Raw genomic sequence first — 26129 nt, forward strand, 5'->3', positions numbered from 1 at the left:
TTACATGGCGGGCATCCAGGGTGCTCTTCCAGTCCTGTCTCGGGCTCAGTAGTTATTTGGAGAAGTCAGGGCTGATGTTGGGGCCTCTCATTGATGCTGGCAACATCACACTGTTCAGATCACACCACCCATTCAAATGTCGATGTCTCGTGAACACCAATGTGATGTTAGCTTCTGCATACAAGGGCTCAGGTGTTCTCAGCGGGCCTGGTTTGACATTCCTTTATTCTTCCTTCTTGAAAGGAGGGGTGTGTTTGGACCCTGGAAAATCTTACTAAGGAATACAATGACGTTGGCTTCCCCAAAAGCCTTCCTTAGGAAGAGGGACCCACATCGCAGCTAGCATAGTGTTGCAGTAAATGCAGTCGGTGAGGCAGCTTCTGAACTTCACCTCTCTCAGCCTCTGGGCCTTGCTGTCTTTCTTCTGGGTCTGCTTTCAGCTCCCTTCTCTAGGCCCATCTACATCCCAGGTATTCTTGAAGGTCTGGCTCATGTGCTGTTCCTGCCCTGGGGCCTGTCAGACCACACAGCCTTCCGTTACTCTCCCGTTTCTGAGCCCACAGTGCTGGTCCATATGCCTTGTCTTGTACTTTCCATTGATAGCTTCTGCACTGCCTCACATCTTCGTTTTCAGTTCTCATATGTTTTGTGACCTCTGTTTCCCTACATGAAGACTCCTAAAGAGCAGGGAATGGGAAAGAAAAAAACCCAAAAACTAACCTGTTGCCATTGCATCGATTGAACTCATGGCAGCCCCACGTGTATCAGAGTGGAACTGTGTTCCCTAGGGTTTTCTTGGCTGAAATCTTTACTGATGCGGAGTACCAGGCCTATCTTCCACAGTGCCGCTGGGTGGGGTTTGAATAGCTAACCTTTAGGTCAGTAGTCAAGAGCAAACCATCTGTGCCACCTAGGGACCTAGGGAGTGGAAGGGACCTGATATTTAATGACCACTTTTTTATAAGCTAAAAGGAGCCCCAGTGGTACAGTGGTTAAAGCGATTGACTGCTAACTGAAAGGTCAGTGGATGGAAACCACCAGTGGCTCCTCGGGAGAAAGATATGGCAGCCTGCTTCCGTAGAGGTTTACAGCCTTAGAAACCACCCTGTGGGGTCACTATGAGTCGGAATCAACTCCCGACAGTGGATTTTTTGGTTTGCTTCTAAGCTGAGGTATTAAGTTTACTGTAGCTGCTGCTGTTACGGATTATCACAGACTTAGTGGCTATGAACAATACAAATGTATTCTCTGATATTCTTAGAGATCAGAGTCTAAACTGGGCCAGCAGGGTTGTGTTCCTTCTGGAAGCTCTAGGGAGTATTCCATCTCTTTGCCCATTCCAGATTCTAGAGGCTGCCCACATGTATTGGCTCATGGCCACATCACTCCAGCCTCTTCTTTTGTCATCACATTGCCTTCTCTGACTGATGCTCCATCCTCTCTCTTCTAAGGACCCTTGTGATTACATTGGGCCCGCCTTGATAATCCAGGACAATGCCCTCCACTCAAGATCCTTAACTTAATCACATCCGCAAAGTTCATTTTACCATGTAAGGTAATATTCAGAGATTCCAGGGATTGGGATACGGTCATCTTTGGGTGGCCATTATTGTGCCTCCTACAGCTAAACACAGTTCTTGGTGCGTTACCAGTTGCCGTTGAGTGGACTCTAACTCATGGCTACTCGTGTGTGTCAGAACTGTGCTCCACAGGATTTTTTTCAATAGCTGATTTTTTGGAAGTAGATCAGGAGGCCTTTCTTCTGAAGTGCCACTGGATAGACTTGAACCAGCAATGTTTCAGTTAGCAGCCAAGTACGTTAACCTTTTGCACCACCCAGCGACTCCTTTTGGTGCTTTACGTGTATTTTATTGAGTACCATCCATCACTTCTGGTCAAGCGGAGCATCTGAGGTTTGAGCCCCACGGTTGAGCCCCACGAGACTCGGTCCACTGTGAGGCCTCCCAGGAACCACATCTGAGCCTTTCCCATCCGCACTGCCCCATGGGCCTTGCATACCGGGCCTGATTTGTTGCCTCCGCTGGTTTCTATGTACAACTTGGACATTGGGTTTTCTACTAGCAAGCAGAATCTACTTTTTATCCTTACAGCCCTGATGCTGTTTCATGCCCTTTTCTCATTCTCTGTTTAACTGTGGTGCTGGTAAGGGTTGAATTGCGTTCTCCAAAAGATATTTTGAAGTCCTAACCCCTGTACCCATGAATATGACGTTGTTGGGAAATAGGGTCTTTGCAGATGTAATTAGTTAAGATGAGGTTGTTCTAGATTAGGGTGGGCCCTAATCCAATAGGAATGGTCCTGGAGGCACCTTGGAAGAAAGGCCTGGTGATCTGTTCCAGAAAGATCACAGCTGTGAAACCCTGTGGGGCGCAGTTCTACTCTGCATACATGGGGTCACCGTGAATCAGATTTGACTCAATGGTAGCTGTTTTTTTAAATCCAATATGAGTGGTATTTTTATAAAAAGAAGAGACGAGACGTACAGAGACACAGAAGGGAAACGGCCAGGTCATTGCAGAGGCTGAAACTGGAGTTAAGCTGCTATAAGCCAAGGAATGCCTGGGACCACCAGAAGCTGGGAGAGGCAAGGATCCTCCCCTAGGGCCTTCAGAAAGAGCATGGCCTTGCATGGACACCCTGAATTTGGTCTTCTAACATACAGAACTGTGAGACAGTAAGTTCTCTTCTTTAAAGACACCTGGTTTGTGGTACTTTGTGACAGCAGCCTAGGAAACAAATACAGATCCTTTATCCCTAGCAGCCCATTTACGCAGATATTTGATTTCTTTCTGCAAGGGCCCCTAGGTTTTAATCTTTCATCTTTCACCCAGAATAACCAGGAGCACACTGGACTATAGTCATCAGATTCTGAACTGCATAGCACAGAGAGGAGGTAAACAAAATGTAATTACTGTAGTTATATTGTTTTAGAAATACTGATACCTCTTCTCCAGGGGCTTGAGGTTTAGAGGCCTTAATCTCAACAACACCTTTGAGAGGCAACAAGACAGCTTGTTAGCCTGTCCAAAATAGGGAAGGGAAAGAAGCCAGGGAAAGACTGCTGGTGGTGTTTATATATCCTCAGGATCTCTGTTCACCAGTGGAATACGAAAATAAATAAAATCGCTAGACCTGCTGAATGGGTTAGAATGTCAGAAGGATAAGCCAGGTTTGCGCATTGAGGCGGGCAGTCATTGAAATAGAAAACTATATCTTTGTGGTAAGATTATTCATATTTATCATAAATAATAATAGCTTTTGTGATTTATGGCCTGGTTTTTTATTTACATGCCTATAGGAGTCCCTGGGTGCTGCAAAGAGATAACCTATTTGTCTGCTAGCCATAAGGTGGGTGGTTCGAGCCCACCCAGAGGCACCTCGGAAGAAAGGCCTGCTGACCTGCTTTCAAAAACTGAGCCACTGAAAACCCTATGGAGTACAGTTCTACTCTGACACACATGCGGTTGCCATGAGTCAGGGCCAACTCGACTGCAACTAACAGGCCTATAGATCCAACTTGAAATTGGATCTTTGTTATCATTTATCAAAGAAGTACCAATACATTTCCTCCCAGAATGAGTCCATGCAACTAATATTTTAGGAAACTGAAGGTTATTTAATCGTCTGTCTTACACTCGGCATTTCGTTATTTTCCACCTTTTCATTTCTTTTCAGGAAAGGAGTTCATTACTTCGGAAATGGTATGACTTAATGATAAAAAATAAGGATGACCTTGCCAAGATAATCACAGCCGAAAATGTAAGTGCTAAGTCCTGGTTTGCTACCCTAAGAAACTGTTCAGGGATTCTTAGCCTCAAGTTTGAGAAATCTTCTACTTCCTGTAAGATGTGGAATCACCTTGCCAAAAGCAGTTTGGCCTTGGTTCTCGGTTCTCTCTAGCCATACTAAGACCTGAGGCTAATGAGTGGGGGCTGACCAGATCACCAGGGACCACTTGGAGGCCTGATGCTAACGAAGCCTCAGGAGGCATGACGTAATCTGTCATGGCCATGTGATGAGGCTGATAAGAGCCCTGAACCCTGAGGCTCAGATGGAGCTTCCTGGTTGTTACCATGCACGGGGAAGGGGTGCGTGTCCCTCTTTGGGACATGGAAGTTCTAGACCTTACCCTATATGTCTCTTTGTTTGTATCCTTTTTAGTTTAAATAAATCTGTAGTCATAAGTTTGGTATACACTCTCTGAGATTCTCTGAGGTGTTCCAGCGAAGTAATGAGCCCACAGGGGCAGTGAGAGCCAGTAGGGGCTGACATACCTATTTTTTTTTTTTTTTTTTGTGGTTTAGGTGAAAGTTTACAGCTCAAGTTAATTTCTCATACAAACATTTATACACATATTGTTATGTGACAGTAGTTGAAATCCCTATAATGTGACAGCACACTCCCCGTTTCCACCCCGGTTTCTTGTGTCCATTCAACCAGTTCCTGTTCCTTCCTGCCTTCTCATCCTGCCTCTGGACAGGAACCGCCCATTTGGTCTCATTTATCTGCTTGAACTAAGAAGCACACTCTTCATCAGTATTATTTTATGTGTTATGTAGTCCAGTCTAATCTCTGTCTGAAGAGTGTGCTTGGGAAATGGTTTTAGTTCTGAGTTAACGTAGTGTCTGGGGGCCAGGGCTTCAGGGGTTCCTCCAGCCTCAGTCAGAAAATGAAGTCTTTTTGCGTGAATTTGAGTTCTGCACCACACTTTTCTCCTGTTCCATCAGGGACTCTATCGTGTTCCCTGTCAGGGTGGACATTGATGGTAGCTGGGCACCATCTAGTTCTGGTCTCAGGCTGATGGAGTGTCTGGTTTATGTGGCCCTTTTGTCTCTTAGGCTAATACTTTCCTTGTGTCTTTGGTGTTCTACATTCTCCTTTGCTCTGGGTGGGCTGCGACCAATTGATGCATCTTAGGAGGCCGCTCACAAGCTTTTAGGACCCCAGTGGTATCTGCCTTTTTGGCAGCCTGGAAGAACATGTCCTTTTCATGTGTGAGCTCTGACCTAGCTCTGGGTGGCTAGGGCTGAAAGACTGTGTCCATCTAACTTGAGAGCTCTGACCCAGCTCTGTATGGCTGGGGCTGGGAGAGGGTGTGTCATGTGAGCAGCTGGTGACAGGGAGTGAGAAGTTGGAAGGTGAGGACTGGATCCATTTCCACACTTTGGGAATTGGATTTGTGCTGATCCTTAACACACAATTGGCAGTGAAAGGGGGGGGTTGCCCGCTGTGCCCCCTGTTTTAGTGCACCTCCCCTCAGTGTTCTGTAGCTAAAGAAAATGTGAATTCCTTGTCTAGTTATCAGGTATCAGATAATCAGCATGCAAGTCACAAACTTTTTCTAATTAACTAAGCCCGGCACTTAGACTTGCTAAAACTAAATCATATGTTCTAGTTTATTCAATAATATGCAGAAAATAGATTTTGGGAGAACTGTGTGGGTGCTACTTTTTCACTGTTCCATTTTTTTTTTCCTACATGACTGTTTTTGGTTCATTTTTCTTGTTTTTGTACACTTAAACTGTGCCATTCATTCTTCCATAGCTATAATAAAGCACGTCACGCTGTGGTCACACCATGGCCACAATGTTTAGAAGATACCGAAAAGAGAAGGAATTATAAGACCAGTTCTAGGTGCCGCCTCCTAATTTGTAAACATATTGAGAATGCAAATGACTTTATTGTGGTTTAGGGCAGTACAGCCCTGCTCATAGCCATTATCATTTGTAGTTCGGGTTTATAAGACTCACACCAACTCTGTGGAGTTTGTAATGCTCTCATCTGGAAGTAGGACACTTTTCTATGCTGCTTGCTGTCTTGAAGAATTTAGATGCACAAGTCAGGCTTTTGTATTAAAAACCAAACCAGTTGCCATCGAGTTGACTCCCACTCGCCGTGACCCCACAGAGTAGAACTGCGCTCTTTGGGGCTTTCAGTGGTTGCTTTTTCAGAAGTAGACCTCCACGCCTTTCTTCCAGGGTGCCTCTGAGTGGACTCAAACCTCCCACCTTTTAGTCAGCAGCCAAGTACATTAACCATTTGCTCCACCCAGGGACTCCATTTTTGGTATTAGAAGATAACACGTGTCATTTTCTGATTTAATTTTAGGGAAAGCCGCTGAAGGAGGCCCAGGGAGAAATTCTCTATTCCGCCCTTTTCCTAGAGTGGTTTTCGGAGGAAGCCCGCCGCATATATGGAGACATCATCTATACCCCAGCAAAAGATAAGAGGAGCCTGGTCCTCAAGCAGCCTGTGGGCGTGGCTGCCGTCATCACTCCAGTACGTGGCAGCATCAGCAGGATCCTGGGGCAGGAGACGGGGTTGGGACACGGGAAACGATTGTTTTTTTTGTTACCTATGTCATCTGTTCTTGGTTCCCTGATTCCTTTGCTGGACACTGAGGTGTATTTCCTGGTCCTCTGTGATACTTAATATAAGGTGTGGAGCCAGTGACTGGGAAAACCTGCTTTCCAGTGCCTGTGGATATGGGGTAATCCCAGAGGGCTTTTCTGGCTGGGCATAAAGGCTTTCTCCTAGCATTGCCTAGCACCTCTGGAGAGACCTTCCGGTATTTATCATTTTTCTAAAAGACTCAGATATGACACTTTTTTTTTTTTAATTCCAAAGCTGACTTTTTTATTGTTTTATTGTGGTGAAATATGTATAACAAAACCTTTGCCAGTTCAACATTTTTTACACATGCAATTCAGGAACACTGATTAAATTCATCCTGTTGTGCAGGCATCACCAGTGTTCATTTCCAGATTATCCCACCACCAGCAATGGAAACTCAGGGTCCCTTCAGCACTGACTCCCCTCCTCCATTCTCCCACTGAACGCCACCAGTAAACTTTGGTTTCTGTATATTTGCCTAGTCTACATATTTCTTGTAAGAGGGATCATATGCTATTTTTCCTTTTGTGACAGATTTATTTCACTCAGAATAATGTTTTCTAGGTTCATCCGTGACACATTTTTTAATGTGGCGTATTCTCTAAGATTGTGTGTTTAATGTGTGGTTATCATCAACAGCTAAGCATTTGTGTCCCTTCTCAGCAGGCACTGGGCCAGGTTCTGTAGGTGGAATGAGCTAAGAAATAAGATATTTGTGTCTGCCTGGAAGCGGCTGCAATATACTTGTTGGGGGCCCACCTTACTCATTGTTAACCCTTCTTGAACCTATGTGCTACTTGGTTTCATATTAACTTCTCTATCGACGGCACTGGGTTTTTTATAGTATCTGCTAGCTGGTCTCAAGGCCACTTTTCTTTCCCTGCACAGAGTAGTTACAGATGCCATCCTTCTTACTGCCTAGACTGGCTAGGTTGGACTCAGAACTATTGTTTACTGGTCGTGTGACTCTGGGCAAATTTCTTAACTAATCTCAGTTTTCCCAAACCTGCAAATGAAGACGATAATACCAACCTCATTGGGTTGTGATAAGGATTTAGTTAATTATAATTTTCAAGTGCTTAGAACAGTACTTGGCACAGAATAAGTGCTGTATATTTGTTATAATAAAATGAAATATTGTTCTTATATGTGTGTGTGTGTGTGTAGAGAGAGGGAAATAGTAAATCATCTGCTGTTTTTAAAATCACCTTTGCTTATGTTCTAGAAGTCTGTAGCTCAGGAGCCATCAAACTATGGCTGATAGGCCAAATCCAGCCTGCTGCTTGTTTTTGTAAATAAAGTGTTATTGGAACACATTCACGCTTGTTCGTGTATGTATTGTCTATGGCTGCTTTCGCACTACAACCACAGAGTTTGAGTACTTTTGACAGAGATTATGTCCCCCGAAGCCTTAAATATTTACTATCTGGCTCTTTACAGAAAAAGTTCTCTGACCCCTGGTATACATAACATTGTACTATATATGAAGCTCTGAAAACATTTCCTGTCTTTGTGCCTTTGTCTCCCAGCCTCTCAAGTTGGCAGGTGACAGGTGTCCTGAGAGCTCACCTCTGTGAGAGCCAGAGAACAGCTTTGCCAATCAGTTGGGCAGTGAAATGTATTGACTGACTTCCTTTGGGCTAGTGGGGCAATCTTTCCTCTGACGCATTTCCTCTGCTTTATAACCCCAGTGGAATTTTCCCAGTGCCATGATTACCCGGAAGGTGGGGGCTGCCCTGGCAGCTGGCTGCACTGTAGTGGTGAAACCTGCTGAAGACACACCCCTCTCTGCCCTGGCCCTGGCTGAGGTGAGTCTTTCTCCCTATGTTTGTACAGAGCTGACAGGGTCTAAAAATAGGTATTTATCTGGGACAGCAGGAAGCCATTTCGCTGCCTCCTTCTTTGCATCTCATACTGTATGGTCTCGTTTTCATGGATTGAGGATTTTTTTAGTCAGATGTTGCTCTTTTTAGAAAAAATTGGGTGGGGGGATTGTCTGACAGCTGTAGGCAGTGTCCACCATTGTCATTACATAGGCAGTCCTAGAGTATGACTGTAGTGTGGGAGTCTGTCACATATAAGAAACCCCTATTTACCACTCCCTTCCCAATTCTATCAGTGTTCATCTGGAGCCTGTCTTTCTTCTCCTTAAAAACATCTAATGGCTTTTCACTTCTCATGTCAGAGTAAAATTCGAACTTCTAAGGCGCCCTGGTGGCGCAGTGGTTAAAGCGATCGACTGTTAACCAAAAGGTCGGTGGTTTGAAACCCCAGCTGCTCCATGGGAGAAAAATGTGACAGTGTGCTTCCATAGAGATTTACAGCCTTGGAAACCCTGACAGCAGTGGAGTTTTTTGTTTGTTTGTTTTGGTGGCCCTCAAGGCTCCAAAAGATGGGCCACTGCCCTCATTGCCCCTCTGACCTCATCTGTTACTGTCCCCCTACTCATCCACCCCGGCCACTCCAGTCTCTTCTGCTCATTGGACCAGGACAGGCTCACTCCCTACTCAGGCCTTTTCATGTGCTCCTCCCTCTGTCTGAAAGCTCTCTCCTCGGATCTCCCTGTGACTTGCTTCATCATGCCTTCACTCAAGTGCCACCTTCTCAGGGAGGGACTTCCTGGCTTCCATGTTTAAAAATTACCTCTTGCACTCCTGATCTCCCTCTCCACTTTGTTGTTGTCATTTTCCATAGCACTTAACGCCATCCAACATACCACATATTTATTTGTTTTAATAATCACCTGCTGCCACTAGAATGTAGGCTCTGTGGAGACAGGGACTTTTATCTGTGTATTCACTGCTACATTCCAGAGCCTATACAGCAGTGCCTGAATATAGGAGACACTCAGTGAATATTTGTGGAAAGATGGAAGGAGAGAAGGAGGAAGGGAGGCAGTGAGGAAGGAAGAGAAGGAAAGAAGAAAGGAGAGAAGGGATTCACAATTAAAACCCAGAGCCACTCATTAAGTTGGATGTCAATGTTTTACCTCCTTACCTCAGCCTTTCCTGTGTCAGAGCCCCCTTCTACTTTTAGTTCCATGGGCTGCTACTTTTCCTCTTGTCCTGTGGTCAGGTAAAGGAGCTCCCATAAGCCCAGACATAGCCATCATCGTGGCAACTGTACTTGCTGTTCTCAGCTCTCAGGGACCCCATGCAGCTCCAGACTGGGTGACTAAAAGCGTCTTTCCTGAAGGGGCATGTCACCAAAGGACACCTTATATCAGAGGCAACTCGTTCATTTGAGCCATTCCGTAATGTAAACTGGAGGGATGCCTTTTTTTAGATGCGCTATTACTATACTATCTCTGTACTTTACCTTTTTCCTGTGTGATGTGTGAGTTAACCTTTTTATTAGATTCTTTAGGTATAGATGAAAAATGTTAATTAAGGGTGTATTTTCTACAGATTATGGTGTTTAGAACCCACAGTGATCTATGACTGTTCGATTCCACCTGGTTACGAAATGTATTTGAAAGTACACATCTATATTGATTGGAAAGGTTAAGGACCACATTTTTTAAAAACCTCAGTGAACTGAGAGAAGAGATTATTTCAAACGAAAAAATGCCTCTTCTTAGACCTACAGAAAATAACAGGTTGTTGCTGAAGACCTAGAAACCCTGAGATTTCTCTAGGAAACAGGATTTCTCCAGCACCTGGCAAGGCACTTAGCCCTGCTTTGCCTTGTTCTTTCATCTTCAGAATAATCATGAGGTACTTGCATCTCCTCAATATTTCTTTTGTATTGTAAGATGAAACACGGATACAGAAAAAACCACATCAAACAAATTTATAGCTTAGGGAATGAACATAAGTTAAACATCCTTGTAACCACCACCTCGTCAAGAAATAGAACTTTGTCAGGACTCCCTGCGCCCTGCTTGAATTCCACTGCGTCCCTGCCTCAGCAAGTCCCTCTGTCCTGATTTTTATACAAATCACTTCTTTTTATAGCTTCATCACTCACGTGTACATCTTGTTCATTTTTTATTTTATTTTTTATTGTACTTTAGATGAAAGTTTACAGAACAAACTAGTTTCTCATTAAACAGTTACTACACATATTGTTTCATGATATTGGTTAGCAACCCCACGACATGTCAACACTCGCTTCTCAACCCTGGGTTCTCTATTACTAGCTTTCCTGTTCCCTCCTGTCTTCTAGTCCTTGTCACAGGGCTGGTGTCTTTAGTCTTTTGTCTTGTTTTATGGACCCGTTCATTCTTTGGCTGAAGGGTGAACCTCAGGAGTGACTTCATTACTGAGCTAAAAGGGTGTCTGAGGGCCATACTCTCAGGGTTTCTCCAGTCTCTGTCAGGTCAGCAAGTCTGGTCTTTCTTTTTGTGTCAGAGTTTTTACATTTTTCTCCAGCTCTGTCCAGAACCCTCTACTGTGATTCCTGTCAGAGCAGTGAGTGGTGGTATCCAGGCACCATCTAGTCGTACTGGACTCTGTCTGGTGGAGGCTGTGGTAGATGTGGTCCATTAGTCCTTTGGACTAACTTTTCCCTTGTATCTTTAGTTTTCTTCATTCTTCCTTGCTTCCGAAGAGGTAGGACCAGTGGAGTATCCTAGATGGCGGCTCATAGGCTTTTAAGACCCCAGATGCTACTCACCAAAGTAAAATATAGAACATTTTCTTTATAAATCATGTTATGCCAGTTGAGCTGATGTTCCCCGAGACCATGGTCCCCACAGCCCTCAGCCCAGCAGTTTGGTCCCTCAGGGAGTTTGGTTGTGTCTATGGAGCGTCCATGACCTTGTCTTGTACAGGTTGTGCTGGCTTCCCCAGTATTGTGTACTGTCTTACCCTTCACCAAAGTTACCACTTATCTGTTGTCTGTTAAGTGTTTTCCCATCCCACCCCTCTCCTCCCTTGTAACCGTCAAAGATTGTTTCTTTTTTGTGTGTAAATTGTTCATTTTTTAATTTGTAGTATCTTTCAAGTCCCTTTTTTTTGGTAAAATAGACATATAAAACAACATTTGCTATTTTTAAGTGTACAGTTCAGTGACATTAAATTACGTCCACCATGTTGTACAATTGTCACCATTGTCCATTTCCAAATTTTTCTGTCACCCTGTCTTAAGTCTTTTAATCTGCAGGTTCTCTTCCATTCTTTTCTTTTACTTGCAGTTTCCTTTTGAGAAAACTGGACATTTGCCCTGTTCTCAGATTGGACTCTGTGCTTTCCATGAATGGACTCTTTGGGCTCCTCTGTTCCTGGGTCCATCGTACACCCTGTTGTTGCCCTCACCGCCCTCACACACAGTTGCTGGCCCCACACAGGCCTTGTAGCTGTCACTGGTTTGTCCCTACCCACTTGTAGTGTGTGGTCTGTGGAGGTACCTTGTCATCTCGTTTAGTTGTACTTGTTGTCTCTGATCTTGTGATTTTGCTATCTAATTGCTCTGTTTTTATGAGAGGATTTAGGGAGATTCAAAAAAACTGCTGCTACACCATCTTCCCAGAATCCCCAGTCAGGTTCATGTAGTAAGTTCATAGTAAATGGGATTCAGGCATTAAGGTAATTCAGAATATGGCTTCTCCAAGGAGAATACCATGGAAAGAGCCCAGACTTTGGGGTCAGACAGCTACTAGGTCACATGCCTAGCTATGGCCTTGGCATGGTTCTTCACCTTCTAAGCCTGCCTTTCTGCATCACTACAATGGAAACAATCTGTGGAAAAGACTTACCCTGTTCCCTGGTGTAGTAGGTGGTCAGGGAATGTTCTCTTTCGCTCCCTTGTCCTTGATTCTACAGGTGAACAAACCAGCTTTTCTCTTGAAATCACCTCTGATTCTGTTTGGGAAAGAAAATGAAGTTTTTTTTCTTTTTTGTTGTTGTATGGGCTTGAAGTTTTATTTTCTTAACATTGTCCTGATTTCCTTGTACTTTTTTTTATTGTTATAAAGTATGTATAACAAAAAATTTGTCATTTTCACCATTTTAAGTGTACAATTCAGTGACATTAATTGCATTCACCACATTGTGCAACCATTGCCTCTGTCTGCTGCCAAATGTTTTCCCTCAACGCAAACAGAAAACTGCTTAAGCAATAACTCCCTACTCCCTCACCCCCTAACCCCTGGTCACCACTAATAAACTTTGGTCTCTATGTATTTGCCTGTTGTAGATATTTCATGCAAGTGGGGTCCTATAATATTTTCCTTTTGTGTCTGACTTAACTCACTCAGCATAATGTTTTCAAGGTCCATCCATTCTGGCATAATATTTATCAGGACTTCATTTCTCTTTATGCATGAATATTTAATTTTATGTATATACCACATTTTGTTTATCCATTCACCTGTTGATGGACACTTGGGTTGTTCCCACCTTTGGGCTATTACGAATAACACTGCAGTGAACACTGGAGTAAAATTATCTGTTTGAGTTCCTGATCTCAGTCCTTTCGGGTACATACCTAGGAGAAGAATTGCTGGATCATATGGTAATTCTATGTTTCAGTTTTTAAGGAGTTGCCATACGGTTTTCCACAGCTGCTGCACCTTTTTATGTTCCCACCAGCAGCGGATGAGGGTCCCAGTTTCTCCATATCCTTGCCAACACTTATTTTCTGTTTTTCTGATAATAGCCATCTTAGTGGGTGTTAAGTGGTGCCTCCCAAATTTTTTGTTTTTTTCTTTAACCAAAAGTGACATTGAAACTCATACTCTAAGAAATTTTATTTAGATGAAATTTAACAGCACGTAAATATTAATGTCACTTTAACACTAAGAAAAGCCATATTTTAGTCCCACGTATGAACTTATTCCACCCTCAAGGCCAGCCTAAGGTTTTTTCCATTACATTTTGGATGAAAACTTCTATCTGCCCCTCCTGTCTTTGTTTTCAGTTGGATCATTTGGTGCCCTGTTATTTGCCGATTCTCTTTACAGCTTGCCCAGCAGGCCAGAATTCCTCCAGGCGTCTACAATGTTGTTCCCTGTTCGCGAAAAAAGGCCAAGGAAGTGGGAGAAGCTCTTTGTACTGATCCGCTGGTATCCAAAATTTCCTTTACTGGCTCAACAGCTACTGGAAAGGTACGTTACTTAAGTCTCAAAGAAAATAAATGTCATTCTAGTATTTCCTCCTTATAGAGTATAAAAATGCTATTTTACCTCGGTGACCATTTTTAAGAAGCAGAGTGTTAAAAGCTCTGTCAAATAAAGTCATGTCTGGTCACCTTCTGGAGACATTTTGAGTGTAATTCCTCATTGTGACATGACCTAGGTTCTTATTTGACAATACCAGAGGAGTTTGGGGGTGGCGGAGGTTCCCATTATTTGTCGTATGTGAGGTGGCTAAAAGCTAGCCGTCATATTTCTTCAATTGTGGAATGTCTGTTTCTTTCGTAATATGAATTTTTTAGAATTGGAGATTCCGGAAACACACAACTGATGTTTAAATAGATGTCTTAGAAATAAAGAAAAATTGTGTGTAGTAGAAAGGTACTTACAGAAACATAAAAGTTATTCATTTATTTTTTTTCTTAAAAGCTGAGAAGTTCTTTCCCCAAAACTTCATGCGTATGCCTGTGAATGGGTCTTTATCTATGCTTTTAAATGTTCAGAAGAGAGAGGTCGGGGTAGAACAAAAGCTTTTCTTTCTGGAGATTCTTTCTAGCTGATATACTTTTTTCTGCTAATAACCCATTGCTGTTGAGTTGATCCTGACTCATAACAACCCTGTGGAACAGAGTAGAACTGCCCCCTAGGATTTCCAAGGAGCGGTTGGTGGATTCAAACTGCTGACCTTTTTAGTTAACAGCTGAGCCCTTAACCACTGCACCACCGGGGCTCCTGCATAATAAGCACACATCAGACAAAAATAATACAGTGAAACCTGTGACAGCCAGAACTCGAGGGGACTGCCTTGTTTTTCCAGGTCTCACAAGTTTTCCGCTTTTGACAGGGTGCAGTCTTACTGCTTTTCTCTCTCTCTCTGTTAGTGGAAAATATTTGAGTTTTCCTTCTCTGACAGGTTTCCGCCCTATGCAGTTTCCGGCTTCCACAAGTTTTACTGTATAATAAAAATAATATAAAGCTTTCTAATCTGAAAGCTTTTGCATAACTATAGTAGTGTTTAGACACCATGGGAAGCAGGAAAGAATGAGGCAGTTTCATACCTCCTTACTGTAGTCACCTCTGTCATGCCACAAACTCATACATGGGATGGTGCTTTGGGGCCTGTCTTAGTATCTAGTGCTGCTGTAACAGAAATATCACAAGTGGGTGGGTTTAACAAAGAGTTTATTTTCTCACAGTAAAGCAGGCTAAAAGTCGAAATTTAGGGTGTTAGCTCCAGGGGAAGGCTTTCTCTCTTGGCTGGCCTTCTCATCAATCTTGCCCCAGACTAGGAGCTTCTCTGCACAGGGACCCCGGGTCCAAAGGACATGCTCTGCTCCCAGCACTGCTTTCTTGGTGGTATGAGGTCCCCAACTCTCTGTTTGTTTCCCTTTCCTTTTTATCTCTTGAGAGAGAAAAGGTGGTGCAGGCCACACCCCAGGGAAACTCCCTTTACATTGGATCAGGAATGTGACCTGGGTAAGGGTGTTACAATTCCACCCTAATCCTCCTTAAATTACAATCACAAAATGGAGGACAACCAACACAATACTGGAAATCATGGGCCAGCTAAATTGATACACACATTTTTAGGGGGACATAATTTAATCCATGACGGGGCCCTTCCAGTCATTCATGGCTGCTATGCTCTTGAGATGAATGGGTCTCACAGTACAAGCTCACTCTCAGAGGGTTCCAGATGTTACTGTGACGTAGTTAGAGACCAAGAGAGAGGCCTGGGAGAAACAAACGGTTATAATACCCTTGTAGTTCAAGTCAGAGCAATTCCTGGGATGCTGGACAAAGGGCAGCAGCCCACTGTTCTTCACTGTTTGCAGCAAAATGTCACCCCTTGACAGGACTCTAAGAAAATGCCCAGCCATATTCCTGCTGGTTCCAACTTTTCCTCTTAAATTATTTACCCAGAACAATGATTTGCTTGAGGTGGCTTACACAGAAGAGTGATGAAGTATAGCTAATGGAGTAATCCACCACTCATCTGTCAGTTTGTCACACTGTGGTGGCTTGTGCATTGCTGTGATGCTGGAAGCTATGCTACCAATATTTCAAATACCAGTAGGGTCACCCATGGTGAACAGGTTTCCATGGAGCTTCCACACTAAGACTAGGAAGAAAGGCCTGATGATCTACTTCTGAAAATTAGCTAGTGATCACAACAGAATATTGTCCAACATATTGATTATATAGTGGCCACAGCAATAGACTGGAGCATTCCGGTGATTGTGAAGATGGCACAGGACCAGACAACATTTCATTCTCTTGTACATAGGGTCATCATGAGTTAGAGTTGACTCCACAGCTACTAACAACAATAACAACAACAAAGGAATAGTAATCTCTATATCAGGGGCCTTTTTGGAGTTGATTTTCGCAGAGTATCAGGCTGGCTCCTGGTCCTCTGGCATAGATTTTTGTCTCTTAACTGAACCACTTACAGTACGTCTGTTCTAGAGACGCATGCCCTGCCCTCACCCCTGTATATGGGGAAGCTAACCCTCTCTACCCCTCATTTTACTTGGATCCACAATCAACGTCCATGGAAGCAGCAGTCAGGAAATCAAATGATGTATTGCATTGGGCAAATCTTCTGTAAAAGACCTCTCTGAAGTGTTTAAAGATGTCACTTTGAGGATTAAGGTGTGCCTGACCCAAGCTATGGTATTTTCAATCGCCTCATATGCATGTGAAAGCTGGACAATGAATAAGGAAGACCGAAGAATTGATGCCTTTGAATTATGGTGTTGGCGAATAATATTGAATATATCATGGACTGCCAGAAGAACAAACAAACCTGTCTTAGAAGTACAGCCAGAATGCTCCTTAGAAGCAAGGATGGCGAGGAAGACTCTCAACGAAATGGATTGACCCAGTGGCTGCCACAGTGGGCTCAAACATAGCAATGATTGTGAGGATGGCGCAGGACCAGGCAGTGTTTCGTTCTGTTGTACACAGGGTCATTGTGAGTTGGAACTGCTCCATAGCACCCAACAACAGCAACAGACCCCTCCCGGGCCCTGCTGAGGGACCAGCAGCCACATTTTATTGCATATAACATACCTAGTCTCTTCCTCTACGGTGAATTGAACCATGAGTGGTCATTTGACCCAAGGGAGACAGCTTGAATAAAGACTTACTATCCTGTAATAAGGAAGTATTAACAGTTCGGAGATAGAATCCCAACCTTCCATGCAGGAAACCGTGGTTTGATTGCCAGCCAGTGCATCTCATGTACAATCACCACCCCTCTGTCGTCGGAGGCTTGCATGTTGTGACGATGCTGAATGGGTTTCGGTGGAGCTTCCAGGCTAAGACTAGGAAGAAAGGCCTGGTGATCTACTTCTGCAGATCAGCCAGTGAATACTCTGTGGATCACACAGTTTGATCCATAACCAGTCATGGGGATGGTGTAGGACTGGACAGCATTTTATCACATTGTGCATGGAGTTAGCTATGTGTCAGGAGCCAACTCAGCTGAAGCTAACAACAACAATCCTGTGATAAAGCAGTTAAAAGTCCCTGGGAAAATAGTTACATATATTAAGAATCCTTACAATTATGCTTTGAGCTATCAATTCTACTTCTGCAAATTTATCCCGAGGGAATAAATGCAGTGTTGTCTTTAATAGCAAGGAATTAGAAACAACCTAAATGTCCCAACAGACAGAGGCTGGATAAATAAATTATGGAAGAGCCATGGATTGGAATACTATTAAAAAAAAAAAAAACAACTCAGTGCCGTCAAGTCAATTCCGGCTCATAGTGACCCTATAGGACAGAGTAGAACTGCCCTGTAGGGTTTCCAAGGAGCAGCTGATGGATTCAAACTGCCAACCTTTTGGTTAGCAGCCGAGCTCTTAACCGCTGTGCTACCAGGGCTCCTGGAATACTATACAGGCGTATCAAGGATGCCACAGAAGCAGGTGTGAGGACACAAGAAGATATTCATATTAGAATGTTTCGTTAAAGGAGCAAGTTACAAAAGTTATGAGCTTGTAAGGGTTGCAGATATATTAATTGGGAAGATAATGCCGATTACAAAAAAGTATATACGATCTGGTTTTTTTAAAAAAACAAAAGTACATATACATGAACCTACATGGTCAAATTCTGAATGGATGTACCTCACATATCTCAGGTTTGTATTATGGTTTTTTAGGCCTGTGGTATAATTTATTTTGGAGATAGGTAATGCACTTATATCCACCACCCATCTGTTAGTTTGTTGTCCTGAGGTGGCTTGCATGTTGCTATGATGCTGGAAGCTATGCCACTGGTATTTCAAGTACCAGCAGGGTCGTCCATGGTGGACAGGTTTCAGTGGCGCTTCCATACTAAGGCAGACTAGGAAGAAAGGCCTGGTGATCTTCTGAAAATTAGCCAGTGAAAACCTGTGTATCACAACAGATCATTGTCCAGCTTGCTTGCTTTAGATGTCATCCGGAGAGATCAATCACTGAAGGAGGACGTCATATTTGGTGAAGTAGAGGACCAAAGAAGGGCAAAGGGAGACCCTGGGTGAGATGGATGGTACAGTAACCACAATGGTGAGCTGTACAATGCTGGTGATTATGAGGATGATGCAAGAACAGGCAACATTTCATTCTCTTATACATAAGGTTGCCATGAGCTGGAGTCGATAGCAACTATATGTCTATCTTAATGTACTCACATGGTTCAAAAATTGAAAAAATACCACAGGTTTACATTGAGAAGTCTTACCCTCACCCCTGTCCCTGGCTTCCTCTTCCTCACCTTCTATAAATAATTACTTTCAGGTTTTTGTTATCTTCCCAGTGTTTCTTTATGCAAATGCTAAGCAAATACGAACATGTATTCTTGCTTCTCCCTTTTCTTATATAAAGTGCTATCCTGTATGTGCTCCTGTGTGCCCTGCTTTTTTCACTGTTGGGTAATTTTTCAAAACGAAGGTGTAATTGTCCTGGGTCGTTCTTTTCAGTGCTCACAGCATTCTCCCCTCCGCTTACAGATACTGTTGCACTATGCTGCAGACTCTGTGAAAAGAGTCTCCATGGAGCTTGGCGGCCATGCGCCGTTCATTGTATTTGACAGTGCCAACGTGGACCGGGCCGTAGCAGGTGCCATGGCATCTAAATTTAGGAACTCTGGACAGGTGAGCATGGAGAGTTTTTCAGGGATTGGGTGTGTGTGAGAGTGTGAGTATGGGTGTGCACACATGTGTGTGTTTTACAAAGATCCTACCACCTCTATTCCTTATTCATCTTCTAGAAGGATACTTTTTGGGTTCATTCCATCATTCATTCTTCATTCATTCACTCTTTCAGAGAATATTTAGTAAGCTTTTTTTTTTTTTTTTTTTATGCTAGGCTCTAGGGAGCTGAAGAAAAGTAAAGTGGACTTCCTGGCTTTAGGAAATTTCCGAAATAATCAGTATGTGTCTTAGTCAGTTGTTTCCTCTTCTTTTCTTTCCCCTACCCTTTGAATCTGGTTATTTTCACATTTTTTTTCTTCATTGGGCTTTTCTCTACTGAGCAGGCATAACCATCTCCTCAGACACAAAACCCTCTTGAACAGGTAGGGTCTGAGATCCACGGGGAAGGAAGATAGAAAAATGTTGAGGATGATACTTGGAAGACTCAAAACTCTGTTGCCTCCTAAGACCCACCTGGGTCTGCCTTCCCCTGAGATGGAAGGGTGTCACAGGCACCCAGCAAGGGGTACATGCCCAAGGACCGTCAGTGTCCAAGCAGTGCCCCAGGTTGTCATCAGGAAGGTGGTGGCCTGAGCTCGTGTCTTAATAGGAAATCCTAGAGTATTAGATCAGTAGGGACCTTTAGGGTTATCCAATACAAACCTCTCATTTTAGAGATCAGGAAAAGAAGCTCTAGACAGGCTAACTGACTTGCTTAAGGTCATACATGTCTGGGTCACAGTCCCCACTCTGCTAAGGAGCTGGGATTGTGAACCAAGGGTCCTGTCTCCCAGTTTCTATCCAAGCTGCTATCAGGATCCTGGGTGGCTTCTTAAATATTCAAAGCACTTTGTCCTGAAGTACCATCAATAAACCAAAAAGCAAACCTATTGCCATCAAGTGGATTCTGACTCATGGCGACCCCGTGTGTTTCAAAGTAGAACTGTGTTCCATCGGGTTTTCAATGGCTGTAATTGTGTGGAAGTAGATTGCAAGGTCTTTTTTCTGAGTGGGTGGACTGGAGCTAGACTGGAACTGCTAACCTTGTGGTTAGTACCCGCGTGCAAATCGTATGCACCATCCAGGGACCTCTAAATTCATTCCAGAAACAGAATAAATACTGCTGAATGTCTACATTGGGAAGAAAGGTGAAATATTTTATTTTAAATAGTTTCATCCCTGTTTTTAGCCTTTGCTAATTTATTGTCCCCCTTTCAACCTAAATAAGGTTGATTTTTTTCAGAAATAAATTTGTTTCCTTTTACAAACGCAAAATGCCTTCAGAGTCACATTATAAAGCTCCAGCTTTGGGGCATGTTTTTTTCAGCCAATAAAACCATTAATTTAAAATGCATGGGGTACAACATTGTATGCATACTTGTTTCAGCTAGGAAGATACATGAGTAAGGAAAAAAAAAAGAAAATTTATCAATGATAACTACACTTCCTGTAATGTGGTTTTATTTCATATATTTAAAATATTAGGTCTAATGAGAAAAAAAATAAGCCAAGGTGTTTTGAACAATTTTGGCTGACATGGAAGAATCATTTTGTGTCCATTTTCAAAATGTCAGATTCAGCCAAACACTTGGAGTGCCCATTGTCATTGAGTCAATTCCAGAGTAGAAATGCCCCATAGGGCTTCCAAGGAGCAGCTGGTGGATTTGAACTGCCGACCTTTTGGTTAGCAGCAAAATGCTTAACCACCATGCCAGCAGGTCTCTGATAAAGGATTTAAGTTAGCATTTGACCTCATTCCTTCTATCCTCTGCTCTCTGATAGCACAACATCTCTGTCTTTCAGGGGTTACAGTGTTATTTTTCTATTTGTTTTGTAATAGCTTATCTAAGCCTTTTGGGGAAAAAAAAAACCTGATTGAGTGGCTTTCTTTTTTTTTTTTTTTTTCCTTGCACAGATATTTCTACTTGCATACTTACTTAACCACAGAGATACAACAGCCGTGAAGGGCTTTGGAAAGGAATGTACTTGCTTGGTGCAGATAGCCTTCAAATCAAGCCCACATGGGGATGATAATAGCAGGTTGGACACATGATTAGAACCACCTGGGGAAGTGTCTTAGCAAGGGAACAACAGCAGCAAATTTATTGGTTGGGACACTAGCTTTCGAGAAGCTGTCTCCGTGAGTTGTGTGTGTTTTTTTTTTTTCCTTGTGTCTAGACCTGCGTTTGCTCAAACCGTTTCTTGGTGCAAAGGGGTATCCATGATTCTTTCGTGAAAAAATTTGCTGAAGCAATTAAAAGAGACCTGCGTGTAGGCAATGGATTTGAGGAGGGAACTACTCAAGGCCCGTTAATTAATGAAAAAGCTGTAGAAAAGGTAAGTTAGTTTTGTTATCTATTAGAGTAAATTTTATGGTTTTGATACCAAAAGCTTAACTTGCAAAAAACACTTTGGTAAGATGCTCAGCAAGGAGATTTTGGAAGCAATTGAGAAATCTGAAAAAGTGAATGTCTGTCAGCTTGTAGGAACTGAGCGGCATCATCTGGTCTTAAGTTTTTCCAGCTTGGTCATTGCACACAGTCCCGGGCAATCTCTCATTTTAGGTCTCCTTCTGCCTTTGCCATCTTCCCTGCACCAGTGGTGATGTTCAGGGTTTCTGTCCCTCCCTGCCTCAGAGATTTAAGGTCTTGGAACATAAAGTTTTTATATAAAGTCTAATTTTTTTGGAGTACCTAAAAGGAAATGAAAACTGGCTTTGCTTTTGAGATTGTTGGTATTTCATTTGAAATACTAGCATGAGTCTGTTTTTTCTTCCCTTGACTACAGAATGTCCTTCCAGAAGAATCCTTGGAGAAAGCATCCCAGCAGGGAGATGTATCATTAGCTACTCCATGTTCAGGATTTAGAGATGGTGGGAAAGGGAATCTGCTTTTAGGATCAGGAAGGGTTTGTTTGTTCAAAAATGTCACAAGTCAGACAGACGACTAACTAGGATTTCTCTGCTTAAAAAAAAAACACTTTTTTTCAGTGTTGCGTACAGGACTTTTCTTGTAAGACTAAATACCCAGCATGCTACATGGTTAAGTCTCTATGGTAGAAAAGATCTTAATGGAATAATTTAAATCAGACAGACTGTGAATGGTGGGGATTGTATGTGGGAATGGAGAGTGGAGAGATGAACCAAGTCACCACTCGAGTGAGAAACACAGCCTGCTCCCCATTTAGTGAGGTTGGCGAGCCCGGGAACAAGCCTGGAATGGCTGTCCTGACTCAGTGGACAGTCAATGCAGCTGAATCCACGTTCCTTACCTTCCCCAGTGGAAACCAAGGGAAGTTCCAAACTTTGACAGAACTCTGATCAATTTCTAGTTACTGCCTTGCAGTTACTGTAAACCACAAAACCAAACCCATTGCCATCAAGTCAATTCCAACTCACAGCGACCTATTATAGGATGAAGTAGAACTGCCCCTTAGAGTTTCCAGGAGCGGCTGGTAGATTTGAGCTGCCGACCTTTTGGTTAGCACTTGTAGCTCTTAACCACTACACCGCCAGGGCTCCTGGGGTTACTACAGATAGAATAAACATCTTAAAGTTTATGCTGGGACTGCCAGCATTCTTGAGGTAACATTGGACCTTGAGAACAGACCAGGGACACTCATTTGAAGGCAGTTTGGGTCTATACCAGCCATGGTTCGAGTCCTAGAGTGGTGGTTCTCAACCCACCCTGTGCCTCTAATAGCTGGGTGTTAACTAGTCTGGGGTAGGGCCTAGGCGCTGGTATTTTTTACGTGCCCCAGGTGATGCTGGTTTGCAGCCAGGTTGCAAAATTGTTGTCCTAGAGATTTCATTTTTAGCCAAAGTGAAGATACAGACATTGCTCTGCAGAGGGTGCTGTTTTTTGGGACTTCAAGCCATAATGCAGGATTTTTTTTTAAAGGTAGAGAGAAGTTTAGTGGAAAGCACCTTGCTTAAAAACAACCATTGTGTTTCCTTTAGTGTACCTGCAGTCATAGAGTGGATTCCAAGGGGGAAAACACTGCTCAGCATCACATTTAAGATGACAAAGGCAGAGCAGATTCTGTTTGGGTCAAGAGGATGGGCCCTTGTTAAATGCTAAATACAATTATTAAATATAAATCATTACAGTTAAAAAAAAAATCTCAGATTAACAGCCTAACTCAACAACTCTAGGAACTAGAAAGAGAAGAGCAAACTAAGCCTAAACCTACCAGAAGAAAGGAAATAACAAAGATCAGATCAGAAGTAAATAAAATCAAAAACAGAAAAACAATAGACTCAGTAAAACCAGAAGTAGGTTCTTTGAAGAAAAAAAAAAAAAAGTAGCTGCTGAGGCTGCTTACATATAACCAAATACCTCATGGGATTTGATTCCTTGGTTTGGAGGTCTAGGGTCATGGTTTCATGGAACATTCCAGTTAATTGGCCTAATAACATGTTTGGTGCTTCTGTTCTACCTCCTACTTCGTTGTGTAGTGCCTGGGGTCTTAAAAGCTTGCAAGCGGCCATCCAAACCACTGCAATTGGTCTCTGTTCACCTGGAGAAAGAGAGGAAGAAGGACAGTTAGGAATAGGAGAAGGCTATGGGATGTGTAGCTTATTGCCTCCGTGAGCAACTGCCTCCTTGCCATGAGATGAGAAGAACTGGATGGTGCCTGGCTACCATTAGTGAACATTTTGATCAAAGATTCCATAGAAGAATTCTGATCAAGGGGGGAAAATACAACAGAATTACAAATTCTCATGGACTGTAGACTTTCTGGAGCCGTAGAGGGTAGATGAACCCCTGAAACTATTGCCCTGAGATAATCTTTAAACCTTAAATGAAAAATATTCCCTGAAGTCATCTTAAAACCAAACAACAGTTTACCATAACTAGTAAAAAATGTCTGCCTTGTGCATCATGCTCGTTTAAGAACTATCCATATGGGATCAAGTTGACAACAGCAACTCAAAAGATTAAAAAGGAGCCTTAGGGGACAGTGCGTTTATGTTAGTGAGAGAGGGACAACTCAGAAAAGGAGGGCAAGAATGTTGCTCAACTCAAAGAATGTAATCAATGTCACTAAATTTTACATGTAGAAACTGTTGAATTGGTGTATGTTTTTGCTGTGTTTATTCTCAATAACAACAAAATAAATAAAATTTAGTGGGGAAAAAATACCCGTAGAACTATATGACACAGAGTGAACCCTAGTATAATGATGTCAGTATTGATTGATCAAGTGTGACAAATGCACAACAGTAATACAAGGTGTTAATTGTAGGAGGGAGAAATTGTGTGCATGGGGGAGGGGAGCATATGAGAACTCTGTACTTTCTATATGATTTTTCTATAAACCTAAAACTGCTGTAAAAAATAAAATATATTAAAATTTAAAAAAATATATGAATCATGGAAAGTAAGTCATCCTGGGGCTTGTTGCAGGCACTGGACTGTGAAAATACTGTATGGGCCGTGGATTTAAAAAGGGTGAGTTTAGATGGTAGAATGTGCCCAAGCCTGTATTTTTCTCTTCTGAAGCTCCATGAAAAAATTCAGCAGAGAATGGGAGAAGGGAAGACTCTAGTGGACCAGACATTGTGAAGAACTTCTGAAGGCAGAGGGATCAGGTTACCAGAAAAATCGAAGCAGAAGGGGCATGCCCAGGAGAAGTCTGTAGAGGAGATGGGTGCCATTTTTAATGTGGAGTCCTTCTACAATTGGCTGGAGTAGCGAGTAGAAATGGGAGAAGCAGAGATATGGAACTGATTGATTAAACTGTTGCTTAGTTTTCTAGGTCGTTTCCATGCTACCACCACCACTAACACACACAAGGCACAGCAGAGACGTTTGCTCCCGGCAGGGGAAATACCTCTGAAGGAATATGGTAGCCTGCCTATGAGAGCTATAGCTTTGAGATTGAAGGTAGGCGTGCCAGAGCAGAACTCTCCTGACTTGGCTGTTTAGGAAGGGGCTGCCCCTAAAGTGAAGCCTGCAAGTTAGAATAAACCTAAGCTTGCAGTTTTCTTAGCAAATGGAACAGCACAGGTTACTCCTGCCAACCACCTAAATTAATCAACACAGTCCTTTGTTCATAAAGAAGAACAGCCAAAAATTATGAACGCTTTGAAGATCATTTCACCATCAGCACAAAAGAGGAGGAATTGGGAAGAAAAAAGAGAACATCTGACTCCGAAGGAAACAGATGAAACAGGGAACAGAAGGGGATTTTGAAAGAATCTAACTAGTGTCCTCCAAGAGTTTTGAGAAGATAGTACATCTATAAAAACTGTGAAAATGAAGCAGTGAGGCCAAGAAAGAGTTTGTAGAAATCAAACACATGGTAGTCAAAATAAAAACTTTTAACAGATGAAAATGGAAGATAAATTTGGAATTTAAAGCAAAAGACAGATGAAAAATTGACAGAAATGAAAAAAAAAAAAAAACCAGAAGATTAATCTGAGGCAAGGCAGGTATCCATCTTACTAAATGAATTTCTAGAAAGAAGAAAATGGAGGTTATGAAATGATTACAGAAATTCGGTGAAAACTTGTCAGAGATAGAGAAAAATAACTTTTTTTAAGTTGAAAGATTTTACAAGTTGCCAAGCAGAATGAATGAAAAGGAAAAAACCCAGATATGTTTTGCTAAAATTTTAGAATGTCAGAAACAAAAAAGAAGATCATAGAAGCTTCCAGAAAGAGAAAAGGCTACCCACAGAGGAGTGAGAATCATTTTTAAATCAGACATCAGACAGTAGAGAAGTGCACTCAAAGTTCTGAAAGAAAATTGTTTTGGATCAGAATTCAATAACCAGAAACAACCTAAATGTCCATCAGCAGATGGATGGATAAACAAAACATGGTATACACATATAATGGAATCTAACTCAGCCATCAAGAGAAGTGAAATTCTGATACATGCTACAATTTGGATGAACCTTGAAAACATTATGCTGAGTAAAATAAGTTGGTCATAAAAGGGTAAATATTATATGATCCCCACTTATATGAAATATCTAAAATAGGAACATGCATAGATATTAGTGGTTACCAGGATCTGGGGCAGGGAGTGGGGAAGTCTGCTTAGGGGGTATTGAGTTTCTGTTAGTTGTGGTGGAAAATTTCCAGACCGATAGTGGAGATGGTTGTACGATAGGATGAATGCAGTCAAGGTCACTGAATTGTACACATAAAAAATGTTGAATTGGCAAATGTTTTGTTATATATATCTTCACCACAAGAAAACAATTTTAAAAAAAGTCTTTTTTTTATCCATAACCAACCAAATTGTCAGTCAGGTGGAATACAAGATAAAACATCAGACATACAATGCCAACAACCTCAGAAAGTAAGCCACTTTCAGTGCACCTTTTTCAAAGCAACTACTGGAGGAGAATGTACTAGAACAAAATGAAAGCCAGGTCCAGAAAGGAGGATGACATGGATCTAAGAAACAGTGGAACAAGCCCGGGTGAGCTTGGGAGTGC

At 42.5% G+C, this 26129-nt stretch overlaps 1 protein-coding gene across 1 annotated transcript in view; it reads left to right on the forward strand.

The window, feature by feature from the left end:
• ALDH5A1 (aldehyde dehydrogenase 5 family member A1) overlaps window positions 1–26129 on the forward strand; it is a 49688-nt gene that overhangs the window by 5387 nt on the left and 18172 nt on the right. The window contains exons 2-7 of the mRNA XM_023555696.2: window positions 3697–3780; window positions 6130–6300; window positions 8106–8222; window positions 13319–13462; window positions 18495–18638; window positions 20856–21014. Coding sequence (XP_023411464.2) covers window positions 3697–3780; window positions 6130–6300; window positions 8106–8222; window positions 13319–13462; window positions 18495–18638; window positions 20856–21014 — 819 coding nt within the window. The remainder of the gene's footprint in view (window positions 1–3696; window positions 3781–6129; window positions 6301–8105; window positions 8223–13318; window positions 13463–18494; window positions 18639–20855; window positions 21015–26129) is intronic.

This window comes from Loxodonta africana, chromosome 1 (assembly GCF_030014295.1).
Source record: "Loxodonta africana isolate mLoxAfr1 chromosome 1, mLoxAfr1.hap2, whole genome shotgun sequence".
NCBI classification, from domain to species: Eukaryota; Metazoa; Chordata; class Mammalia; order Proboscidea; family Elephantidae; genus Loxodonta; species Loxodonta africana.